This window comes from Rhinopithecus bieti, unplaced genomic scaffold (genome assembly GCF_001698545.2).
Source record: "Rhinopithecus bieti isolate Rb0 unplaced genomic scaffold, ASM169854v2 scaffold_33937, whole genome shotgun sequence".
Classification (NCBI taxonomy): domain Eukaryota; kingdom Metazoa; phylum Chordata; class Mammalia; order Primates; family Cercopithecidae; genus Rhinopithecus; species Rhinopithecus bieti.
Genome location: NW_016814873.1, coordinates 858,901 through 871,783, shown reverse-complemented (window position 1 = coordinate 871,783; position 12,883 = coordinate 858,901). Strand labels below are relative to the sequence as shown.

General features: G+C 47.3%; 1 protein-coding gene across 2 annotated transcripts in view; it reads right to left on the bottom strand.

Moving 5' to 3' along the window:
- The window catches only part of SLC25A44 (solute carrier family 25 member 44), a 20,333-nt gene extending 11,351 nt beyond the window's left edge, over window positions 1–8,982 (bottom strand). Inside the window, exons 1-2 of one of the 2 annotated variants that reach the window (XM_017852449.1) lie at window positions 8,672–8,982; window positions 2,281–2,918 (exon numbers count right to left, since the gene is read on the bottom strand). In XM_017852449.1, the coding sequence (XP_017707938.1) occupies window positions 2,281–2,905 (625 nt within the window). In that variant the 5' untranslated portion in view covers window positions 2,906–2,918; window positions 8,672–8,982. The remainder of the gene's footprint in view (window positions 1–2,280; window positions 2,919–8,671) is intronic. The other variant, XM_017852450.1, reaches the window with a different exon arrangement.
- Window positions 8,983–12,883: the final 3,901 nt, after the last annotated feature.

The following is a 12,883-nucleotide window of genomic DNA, read 5'->3' as shown; positions in this document are numbered from 1 at the left end:
TCAATGTCATGGGGAAGAAAAAGGGGAAAGATCACTTCTGGGTTAAGGGTTACATAGAGAGGAAGGAAGAGGAGGCAATAAGGAGCACTTAAGGTAAGTCATGATTGCACCAGGGGTAAGCAAACCTGGGAGGCATCTAGGTAGAGGGGTGGCAGGAACAAAACACGGTGGTAGGAGAGGTGATGTGTGGTTGAGGAATTGTGCACTACCTGCCCAGGCTACAGCACAGACTGCCTATACCTAGGGGAGAAGCAAGAGATTTCACTGTTAAGGGAGGCTGAAGTCAGGCTGAAGAGTTTGGATTTTACTCAGTAAGCAGTGGAAGCCACTGAACATGACAACTCCAGTCGAAAAGGTCAGTCCATTAGAGATGTATGTGGACAGGAAGGAAGAGAACTCTGGAGGGAACAGCTAGAACACTGATAGAGTAGTCCGGGAGGAAGGTAACAGAGGCATGGTTTCCAGGGAAGGTGGTAGGAATGAAGAGAAAGTTGGGAGAGAAATTCTAGAGTTACCAGGACTAGACGTGGGAACAAGAAAGAAGGAGTGGTCAAGCACAATCCCCAAGACTTCAGTCTCAGTAATCTGAAGAATAACAAGGCCACTGACCAATGAAAGTAAGTCAGAAAAGACAGCCAGCTTGGGATGAAGACTAGTTACTTGAAAAAGTTTTAGACATAAGTAGATGCATCTAGATAGAGAAGTCCTACAGTCAGAATGCCTGTCCAGAGCTCTCGACAGGCTAGTCTGAGAATGGAAGTAGAGATGATGGGCACATCAGAAAAATGCAGCTCTAATTGTAAATGCAGTCAAGTGAGGAGAGAGGGCTAAAGACAGACTCCAGAGAAGATGCTCACATTTCCTGGGAAGCGTTGTTGTTGTTGTTGTTGTTGTTGTTGTTGTTGTTGTTGTTTCTGGGAAGCTTTTTTAACATTAAAGGGTCAGGGTAGAGTCCAGGAACCTGACTTTTAACAAATACCCCAGAGGAAGCATTGTGCTAAATAGAAGTAATAGAGCTAGCAAAAAAAGAAGAAGAAGAAAAGGAAGAAGAAAAAAAGAAGGAAGAAGAAAAGAAGAAAGAAGAAGAGGAGGAAGAGGAGGAGGAAGGAAGAAGAGGAAGAGGAAAAAGAGGAAGAGGAAGAAGGAAGAAGAAAGAAGAAAGAAGCAATAATCAGAAAAACAAAAGAGCACCAGGAAAATACAGAGCCACAGAAACAAAATCATTACAGGTTAAGAAGGCATCAAAATTTTGGTCAGAAAAGTTTCCAGTGGGGTGGGACAGAATGCCCACTACCAAGGGCTGTGAGCCAACAGCAGGGATTAGGGAGGCTGCAAACATAGGCTGCCCTAACGGGAGTTTTGTGGTTACTCAAAGCTGTGGATGGATGTCCCAGGGTAGCAGGCACACTCAAGTCCTGCTCTTCAACAATGCACTGTGCCCTTTGAGAAGGCAATCTGGCAGTATGTTTATGGAAGCCCTCAAAAATGTTATCTTTGACTCAGTAACCCCATTTCTAGGAAACAGGAAATACTTAAAAAGTAAAATGTCTTATGAACAAAGATACATTATAGGAGTGGAGAGGTTCAAAGTTATATCACACTTTGAATTTAAAATGCTGAGGGGCTGGTGGCTCACTCCTGTAATCCCAGCACTTTGGGAGGCCGAGGCGGGCAGATCACAAGGTCAGGAGCTACAGAACAGCCTGACCAACATGGTGAAACCTCATCTCTACTAAAAATACAAAAGTTAGCCAGCCATGGTGGCACACGCCTATAGTCCCAGCTACTCAGGAGTAGTAGGGAGGTACAAGAATCACTTGAATATGGGAGATGGAGGTTGCAGTGAGCCAAGATCTCACCACGGCGCTCCAGCCTAGGTGACAGAGTGAGATTCCATCTCAAAAAAAAAAAAAAAAAAAAAGCTGAGGAAAACATCCAACTCAAAAGCTCACTATTACCCGTCAGATTTATCTTCAAATCCTAAACATCCCATGGCTTTTGTCCTCCCCCACCTTCCAGTGACTCCAAAGCACACAGAGCATATGCTACACACTGTTCCAGTCTTTTTACCTGTCTGCTTCCCTCACTACATTAGAAGCTCCTTGAAGGTAAAAACTATGTTTTATGCATCTTTAAATCCTCTTGGATTCAAACATTTGCTGAATGAATGATCCATTCCCCCATTAAATCTCACCTTCACTCTAACATGCACAAAGCAACAGTATCTCAGCCCCATTAGAAATCCCACTTTCCTCCCCCACTGTCCTGGCCCCTGCTTACCTGCGTAGAAGTGATAGAAGGGCCACCAGACAGCACTGTTTGGGATATAGGTAAGCAGTGAAGCCACATAGCCTCGATAGAAGCCGCGAAGCCCATCAGCCCGCAGGATCTGCCTGATGATGTCCTTGGTTTGGCCAAAGGCAACTACCCCTTGTCCCTCTGGGATCCCCCGCACCTGAAAGCGGCCCATTTTCTCACCCTTGCGCTGCATCATGAGGTGTTGGGAGACTACATCAATGGGCACTGTGATGCTCTGGGCCACAAGGGAGGCTGAGCCACCAGCCACCAGTGATTTGACTGTGTTACTCTGGCTGTAGTCAGCTACAAACTTCCGGGTGAGCTCATAAGTGGTGACATAACACTGGCCAGAGATGAGGGTGAAGGTATTGACCAGGAACCCTCGGTAGAGGCCAGTGATACCATCTGCTCGCAGGATCTTGATGAAGGCATCGAAGGTCCCATGGTAGAGGCTCTTCCCCTTCTGAACTTGCAACCGGGTGCGGATGAGGGTGAATGGGTAGACACTGACACGGATCATCATTGTCATTGCCACACCAAACACGTAGAACTTCTTCTTGTCCAGGTGTTCCCACTCGATGATCTGGATGTTGCGTTTGTCCTCCATGGTGCCTGAAGACCTGGGATTTGAGCAGCATGGAGGGATGTGAAGAAGGAGGTCAGAGCTTTGTGCTTTTCCTTTCTGGCTGGGCTCTGAAGTCCCATTCTCAGATCTCATCTCCAGGACACTCACTTGCCCAAAGCTTGGACTCCACCCAACCTGGCTCTGTCAATCTGCACTTGAGTCTTCCTTCATAGATCAGGATACTGTCCCCTTCTCTGTCTTTGGCCAGGCCTTCCTTACTCAGTTTCCCTCCTCCAGAAATTGTCCCTCACTTCAGTGATTCCCCTGGCTCCATGGACTTCTCAGCTCCCTACCCCAGCTTACAGGATCTTCTATCCCGACTCTCTGCCTCTCTGGGCCCTGGTGTCACTACCCTGACCAGGGACCATTCTTTTTGTCTGGCTCACCCAGGCAGAGCTCAGGATGCTGTGGACAAACCAACTACCTGACAGGATGCAGGGCCTTTAAGCAGGTGAATGGGACGTCACTAAGTGAATTTGGGAGGCTCCTGAAGGCTGAAAGGGACTGTTCCAGTTTTGATGCTCCGGGGCCTACTGAGGAGGCATCACCTTTGGCCTTGCACCCGCAGCAGGGTGCCTCTGATCGCCAACTGACTCATTTTGTCTCCGGTTTCCCATGTTGGCCTCTCAGAGCTCCCCTGACCCACAGTCACTACATTTACATGATATTTTCTCCCGTCTGCATTGGAAGAAAGTGTGGGCAAGTGGGGCTTTCACACCACAGGGCACCCCCCACCACCTCCCTTTCCTCCAGCAAAAGGATTTAGAAAGTCAGGAACAGGCCAAAGGGCAGAGTCCTCTTCAGTTATTAGATAACTAACTCTGAGAAAAACAGAAAAGAACCACCTGAGAGCTAAGTAGTTTCCCTGGAGAGTCTGGAGAACTACAGAGTACAGAACATGTTGGACTGCATGCTTTCAACTCTAAGCGTATAAACCACAACCTCAGTCTTAGATAATGAAGGGGGAGAAGTGACAGAGGAGATAGACTCTGACTTCAAGAAACCGTCTGTTCGGCCAGGCGCGGTGGCTCAAGCCTGTAATCCCAGCACTTTGGGAGGCCAAGACGGGCGGATCACGAGGTCAGGAGATCGAGTCCCTCCTGGCTAACCCGGTGAAACCCCATCTCTACTAAAAATACAAAACACTAGCCGGGCGAGGTGGCGGGCGCCTGTAGTCCCAGCTACTGGGGAGGCTGAGGCAGGAGAATGGCGTGAACCCAGGAGGCGGAGCTTGCAGTGAGCTGAGATCCGGCCACTGCACTCCAGCCTGGGCGACAGGGTGAGACTCTGTCTCAAAAAAAAAAAAAAAAAAAAGAAACCGTCTGTTCAAGAAGACACAGTATTGCTCTGGGGAATGGACACAAGATACAGAGGAAAAGGCTGGACATGGTGGCTCACACCTATAATCCCAACACTTTGGGAGGTGAAGGTGGGACGATCACTTGAGCCCAGGAGTTCAAGGCCAGCCTAGGCAACATAGGGAGACTCCGTCTCTACAATATATAAAAATAAGTTAGCCAGCACGGTGAAACCCCGTCTCTACCAAAAATAAAAAAAATTAGCCGGGCATGGTGGCAGGCGCCTGTAGTCCCAGCTACTCAGGAGGCTGAGGCAGGAGAATGGTGGGCACCCGGGAGGCGGAGCTTGCAGTGAGCCGAGATCGCGCCACTGCACTCCAGCCTGGGCGACAGAGCAAGACTCCATCTCAAAAAAAAAAAAAAAATAGTAAGTTAGCCGGGCATGTTGGCATGCACCTGTGGTCCCAGCTACTTGGGTGGCTGAGGTAGGAGGCTCACCTGAGCCCAGGAGGTTGAGGCTGCAGTGAGCTGTGATCACACCACTGCACTCTAGCCTAGGAGACAAGAGTGAGACTCCATCTCGAAAAAAAAAAAAGATACAGACGGAAGGAAACCAGAGCATGTTAATGCACATGTAGCCCTTATGTTAAGTGTATCCAATGCCTAGAATTTCAAACAAAACTAACAAGCTTACTAATTTCAAAACTGTATAAAATCAGGAGCTTCACATTTAGGAAATGTCAAATCAGAGGATATCATTTATTAGATGTATTTAGTGGTAATATGATGTGCTCCAGTGTAGCCCACCACTGTTCTGTAAGATACTAGAAATTTTCAGCCAGAAAGGGAGAGTGGGAAGATAAATTCCAGGAAGTGAGAAGCAGGGGCTCCCCAGACTTTAAGAGAAATCCCAGAGAAAGGAGGTAGGCACAAAACAGGGACAACTCTAGGGGGCTGAAACATTCTACACTAGCAGTTCCAGTAGCAAACCTCATGCCAAGCATCTAATCACAGTCCATCCTCAACCACCTTCCCCAACCAAAGGTCCTAACTGAGGCTTCAGGTAGCTTTTATTCCATGAGAACTGCCTTTTGGTTACCATGGAAGCAAGGGCAGCTTTTCAGGATTCCCTGAGCTGGACTGTATAACTTTCGTTAACATAGGGACTACTTGCAGTACAAACTGAGTACTTGAGAACTGAGGGAAAACCTCAGCTTCAAGGTAAGGATTGAGGGAGGTGCACATAACTCGCACAGGCTTCCTGCAGGACAAAGCAGTTTGAATTAAGGATAATCCATGTAGACAGTGAAAGGGAGAGAACAAAGGCTTGGAAATGAGAAGATAGAAGTCAACTGGATTGGCAAGACTGGAAAATCTAGACTGTGGAAAATGAGCTGCAGGCAAAGTTCTGCCGTCAAGAGAACCCCTAGAACAATGATATGCCACTTGCTGTAGGCAAGGGTGACCCTCCTCCCCAGCCTCAGCCTGGAGGACCCACTAAGTCCCGTGGGATAATATTTTCCTTTGAGCCCTTCAAAAGGTGGTCACTGTCTCTCTTGCCCCAGAGTGGCTGCCATCCAGGGTCGCAAGATCATACTTCCAGTACCAGTGAGAGGTGAGAAGACACAGAAAAACAACAGGATTGACTGACTGTCTACTACCTCATGTAATCCTTACAATTTCACTTGTGTACAGTTAGACACTTCTGATAAATGAGGAAATGGAGGGTCAGTTACGTTAAAAGTAACAGGCCCAAGGTCACATAGCTGATCAATGGAAGAGGCAGATATGAGCCAAGATTTCTTCTCTACTCCACCATGCCTTCTACCTTATGGGATTTGAAGAATTCTAACACAAATCACTGTTTAAGGCCAAGTTATTCCCACCTCTGGAAGGCAGAATTAATGCCCTTATGGCTGCAGGTCACTCAACAGTTAAGCAAAAGCTCCTGGCCATGCAGATGCCCAGAGAGTTCTTGCAGCTCTGTTCCAGAGAAACCAAGAACTGCCTCTGCTTTCCTAGTGTGTCTGTGGAGTGACCAAGCTTAGTGGCTGAGCAGTCACCTTGTCAACACAGACAAATACAGCTGGGTTCAAGCAGGAGGGCCTCCTGCCAGGCACATGCAAAATGCGTGCTCTACAGGGCAGAGGGTCAGAGCAGCTAAACGACAGAGCAACCAGGGATTCTGTTCCAGGACCTGGTTTCATGGCACTTTCTCAATTTATCAAGCTGAAACACTAAGTACCAGCATCTCCTGATGAGAAATCCTAAGACAGGATCCAATTTCCCACCTTGTCTCCATCTCTCACTACGCCAATCTATTTTAAACTCCCACAAGGAAGTGGGGACTTTCTGAGACAGGTAACTCCTATCCAAGGGTCATGCCTTAGAGGGATAAGCCACTACAACAGAAGGGGAGAGGGCACTACACCCACTCCCTTTACCCCTTCAAAGGGGGCAGGCTGCTCCTAAAAGGTAGGATCTCAACCTGCTCTTTGTTACATAACTTCCAAACTTCTTGCAGAAGTATCAATCCCATTCTTCTTGTTTTGCCCTCTGAAAAATCCTCTTTGCAGATACCCATATGCAAAGTTCCTCCAGCCTTCCCTTCTCCCAACTTAGCCCAACTTCTTTAGGGCTCTTTCTCAGACCCTCATGTGCATGGCTCCAATTCCAGATTTTCTTCCACTTTTTAACACTGCTCAGGCACAAATGCTGAAGTGCTTCCTCTGGGGACCTAACAGGCGACCCAGAATTAGTGAGCACTTTGTCCTGAAGTCATCAAGTGAAGTGTTAGAGGCAGAGCTCCCACTACTGACCCCACCAATGGAAAGGGACAAATTGGCATATGCCTCCTCCTCTTCACCTCTACTCTCCTTGTACCAGAAAATTCACATGGGACTGACTATTCACTAGGTTCTGGGATAAGATTCTGGCTCGAGAGAAGGCAGTGTCACCTGGAAGGCAAGGTCATACAACAGAAAGAACACCAGCAATCGGGAGATCCATGTTGAATTTCACTTCCATTACTCAGTAGTGTAAGACTGGAACCAAGTCACTTCACTGAAATTCAGTTTCCTTGTCTGTTGAATCAGGCTAATAAAGCCTATCAATGCTGTATAAGAGTTGTAGTGCAACTCATATGAGTTAATAATTGTGAAGGCATTTTGTTAACAGTAAAGCATTATCATTACAGAAAGTTCTACTGGACAGTGATGCTCTAAGTCCTTGCCACCCAAGGTGGTCCACGGACTTGCATCATGGACATCATCTGGGAGCCTGTTAGAAATACAGAATTTCAGGGTGCACCCTAGACCTGCTGAATAAGAACCAAACTTTTATAATATATAAGTTTGGGGAGCATTGCTTTAAGTATTAAGGATTGTCAGCCTTATAAGAATTGTAATGGCCAGGCGTGGTGGCTCACGCCTGTAATCCCAGCACTTTAGGAGGCCAAGGCGGGTGGATCACGAGGTCAGGAGATCGAGACCATCCTGGCTAACACGGTGAAACCCCGTCTCTACCGAAAATACAAAAAAAAAAATTAGCCGGGTGTGGTGGTGGGCGCCTGTAATCCCAGCTGCTGGGGAGGCTGAGGCAGGAGAATGGCGTGAACCTGGAAGGCGGAGCTTACAGTGAGCCAAGATCGCGCTACTGCACTCCAGCCTGGACAACACAGCGAGACTCTGTCTCCAAAAAAAAAAAGGAATTGTAACAACTACTCCAGGACTCTGGGACCCTTATGAGTAGGTTAGGAGCCCTCTGACTCCATCCTGACTTGTCAGTAGAACTGAGCACAACGATGACCATTTGATCGATTCGGATCTTTTCAAATCAAATCATCTTCTACAACTCCTGACAAGACATCCATGGGTCCCCCCTTCTCAGCTGGAAACAGGGAATAGAGACCAATACCCTCTATTCCTTCTGTTCTCCCTATTGCATCTGCATCCTGGGAGCTATCTACCACATGAACATGAATACATGTACATGCTTGCCCACCTGTCCTACTGAATATACATTTCCCTAGGGGAATGCCTGGGGATGCCTTTGAACCCTCCTTCGAGATCATCTCCTCCCTACCTCGGACATGGTGAGATTCCCACCCAGCTTTCCTTCGGTCTTCCATAGGTACCCACGTGATCCCTCATCACAGACAACACATGACAATCCTCTCAAGATACTCCGTGGGACACCCCCTTTATACAGCCTCTGTCCTGGCCCCCGCACACCCAACTCTGGCTCTTCGAACATGCCCCCTGCCGTGCTTCTTCGCTGTCAGCGAATCTCACGCTCCTCTGCCAGGAAGAGACGCCTCACAGCAGTTGTCCTTCATTCCCAAAACTGCATGGCACCACAGCCTGGCACCCCAGGCATCCTTTGCCTCCTTGACAAATGCAGATCCTCAGAGACCTTAGTTGTCAGGGACCCCGAGCCGGTGGCTTATTACCTTCTCAGACTCCAGCGGCTCCGCCGCGTCTGAGGCGAACTCCAAGCCCAGACCTCTAGGCCGCAGCCCCCAGTCTATCCGTCGTTCCCAGTGAATTCCGTCCGCCGGTCGCATCTTCCTCCATCTCGACTCGGCTCCCGGTACTGCCGGAACCGGAAACTTGGACTCTGTCATTACCGCCCCCTGCGGGGGCCGGAGGATGAGCTGTCGACGATTCCGCCAATGGCGTTTGAGCCTTTGAGCCTCCTAGGAGCGAGGATGGGCTGCCCTTCCGAGAACGGACGGCCTCCTGGTGGCCATCTTGGATTTGGGCAGTAGCCACGCCTTCTTTACCTTCGTTATGCCCTCAGCGTTAAGGCGCCTGCGTGTTCTGGTTGGGCTCTTTCTCATTGGCGGAAATTGAATCACCAGACGTTTATTGAAGATCCAGTTGTAAATAGGGGCACCTTGTGTTTAGGGGTGTTGGAACCTTTATATTCAAGTCAAGGCCGGGCACGGTGGCTCACACAGGTAATCTCAGAATTTTGGGAGGCCGAGGCGGGCGGATCACCTGAAGTCAGAAGTTCGAGACCAGCCTGGCTGCCTTGGCGAAACCCCGTCTCTACTAAAAATACGAAATAAATTAGCCGAGAGTGATGGCGCGCGCCTGTAATCCCAGCTACCCGGGTGGCTGACCCACGAGAATCGCTTGAACCCGGAGGTTGGAGTGAGCCGAGATCGTGCCACTGGACGGCGACAGAGCGAGACTCTCTCAAAAGAAAAAAAAAAATCTAATGTGTGATTTTATATAACTTTTCTTCTTTCCTCTTTTTTGTTTTTTAGAGTCACAATATTACTCTATCGCCCAGGCTGGAGTGCAGTGGCAAGATCATAGCTCGTTGTAACCTGAACTCCTGGGCTCAAGCGATGCTGCGGACTCAGTCTCCTAAAGCAGTGGGATGACAGGCGTGAGCCACTGTGCTGGTCGCATTTCTCATTATTTATAGAGCCAAAATAGTAGAGGTCAACATGCAGCAGGAATGACTGAGGATACACAGCCAATTTTGAAGTTTGGGAACTCAAAAAACTGCAGGAATGGGGGACAACCTGAAGGTGGAGAAAAATGACATTAAGGGTCTCTTCCAGCTTTTGAAGCTATTTGCCTGTATATAGACTTAAAAGAAGAGGAGGGAGCACTTTAAATGAGGGGCTAGGAGGCATAGGCTGCAGAGTCAGTTCATTTCACAGTTGATATCTCTACGATTCAACGACAAAAAGACAAACAACCAAATTAAAAAATAACACAGAAGGGTAAGGTAAGTCTCCATTAAACACAGGAAAGAGACTGGAAAACTTCTCTTTGGATCCTGTCTATAGTCGCAGGTGAAATAAAAGAAATAAAAGGAGAGAAAAATGGGCAAAAGACTTGAATAGACCTTTCCCCAAAGAAGATACACAAATGGTCAAGAAGCACATGAAAAGATGCTCACCATCATTAGTCATTAAGGAAATGTAAATCAAGGTGATAAAATGCCACTTCACACCCACTAGGGTAGCTAAAATTAAAACAAACAAAAAGCAGAAAATGAGCGTTGGTAAGGATGTGGAGAAATTGCAACCCTCAGATATTGCTGGTGGGAATGTAACATGCTACAGCTGCTGTGGAAAACAGTGGCAGTTCCTCAATAAACTAAACATAAAATTAGCATATGATTCAGCAATTTTACTCCTGGGTATATACCCAATACGATTGTAAACAGACATTCAAACAAAAACTCATACACGAATGTTTATTTTTAGCAGCACTATTCACAATTGCCAAAAGTAGAAGCAACTCAAATGTCCATCAACCCATGAATGGGTAAACAAAATGTGGTATATTTACACAGTGGAATAGTATTAAGCAATAAAAAGGAATGAATGTATGCTACAACATAGATGAACCTTGAAACCATTAAGCTAAGTGAAATAAACCAGATACAAAGGCCACATATTATGTAATCCTGTTTATTCCAAATAACCAGAATAGACAAATCTATAGAGACAAAAAGCAGATTAGTGGGTAAGTGATTGCCAGGAGTCTGGAGATTAAGGGAGAGAATGGAAAGTAACTAATGGGTTCAGGGTTTCCTTTTGGGCAATGAAAATGTTCTAGAACTAGGTAGTGGTGATGGTTGCACAATATTGTGTATGTATTAATGTTATTAATAGTAAATTTTATGTTGTGTATATTTTACTATTTTTTTTTTTTTGAGACGGAGTCTTGCTCTGTCACCCAGGCTGGAGTGCAGTGGCGCGATCTTGGCTCACTGCAAGCTCTGCCTCCTGGGTTTACACCATTCTCCTGCCTCAGCCTCCCGAGTAGCTGGGACTACAGGCGCCCGCCACCTCGCCCAGCTAGTTTTTTGTATTTTAGTAGAGACGGGGTTTCACCGTGTTAGCCAGGGTGGTCTCGATCTCCTGACCTCGTGATTCACCCGCCTCGGCCTCCCAAAGTGCTGGGATTACAGGCTTGAGCCACCACACCCGGCCTACTATTTTTATTTATTTTTTATTTATTTTTATTTTTGGAGATGGAGTCTCACTCTCTCTCCCAGGCCAGAGTGCAATGGCATGATCTTGGCTCACTGCAATCTCTGCCTCGCGGGTTCAAATGATTCTCCTGCCTCAGCCTCCTAAGTAGCTGGGATTACAGGCGCCAGCCACTATGCCTGGCTAATTTTTTGTATTTTAAAGTAGAGATGGGCTTTCACCATGTTGGCCGGGCTGGTCTCAAACTCTGACCTCAGGTGATCCACCTGCCTCAGCCTCCCAAAGTGCTGGGATTACAGGTGTGAGCCACCACGCCAGGCCTACTATTTTTAAAAATTGATATTTCTAGGATGGATCCCTCCTCCTAAACTCCAGACTTATTTATAACTGCCTCAAAATATCTAATGGACATTTCAATCTTAGTGTGATGGTTAGTTTTCTATCAACTTGGCTAGGTTATACCACCTAGTTATTCAATCTAACACTAATATAGACCAGGCACAGTGGCTCACACCTGTAATCTCAGCACTTTGGGAGGCAGAGGCGGGAGGCTCACTTGAGATCAGGAGTTCGAGACCAGCCTGACCAACATGGGGAAATCTTGTCTCTACTAAAAAGAAAAAAATACAAAAATTAACCAGGCGTGGTGGCACGTGCCTGTAGTCCCAACTACTTGAGAGGCTGAGGCATGAGAATCACTTGAACCCAAGACGTACAGGTTGCAGTGAGCCCAGATTGCACCACTGTACTCCAGCCTGGGCAATAGAAGGAGACTCTGTCTCAAAAAACAAACAAACAAAAACCCCACTAATCTAGATGTTGCTATAAAGATTATTTTGCTGGCACAGTTAACATCCAGTCAGCTGACTATAAGTAAAGGAGATTGTCTCAATAATGTTGGTGGGCCTCATCTAATGGTTTGAAAAGCCTAAAGAGCAAAAGCGAGGTTTCCCTGAGGAAAAATTCTGCATTAAGACTGTAACATCAACTCCTGCCCCCAGAGTTTCCAGCCTGCAGGCCTGCCCTACAGATTTCAGACTTGCCAGCTCCTACAATCAAATAGCCAGTTCCTTGAAAAAAGAAATATGCAGGCCAGGCGCAGTGGCTCATACCTGTAATCCCAGCACTTTGGGAGGCCAAGATGGACAGATCACTTGAGGTCGGGAGTTCAAGACCAGTCTGGCCATCATGGCGAAACCCTGTCTCTACTAAAAATACAAAAATTAGCTGGGCATGATGGCATGTGCCTGTAATCTTGGTCACTCAAGAGGCTGAGGCATGAGAATTGCTTGAACACGGGAGGCAGAGGTTGCAGTGAGCTGAGATCATGCCACTGCACTCCAGCTTGGGCAATAAAATGAGACTCTGTCTCAAAAAAGAAAAAGAAAAACTTGTATATGTATATAAATGCTCTGGCTGGGCACGGTGGCTCATGCCTTTCATCCCAGCACTTTGGGAGGCTGAGGCGGGCGGATCAAGAGTTTAGGAGTTTGAGACCAGCCTGACCAACATAGTGAGACCTCGTCTCTACTAAAAACACAGAAATTAGCTGGGCGTGGTGGTGGGTGCCTATAGTCCCAGCTACTTGGGAGGCTGAGGCATGAGAATGGCATGAACCCAGGAGGCGAAGGTTGCAGTGAGCCAAGTTGCGCCACTGCACTCCAGCCTGGGTGATAGAGTGAGCGTCTATCACCAAAAAAA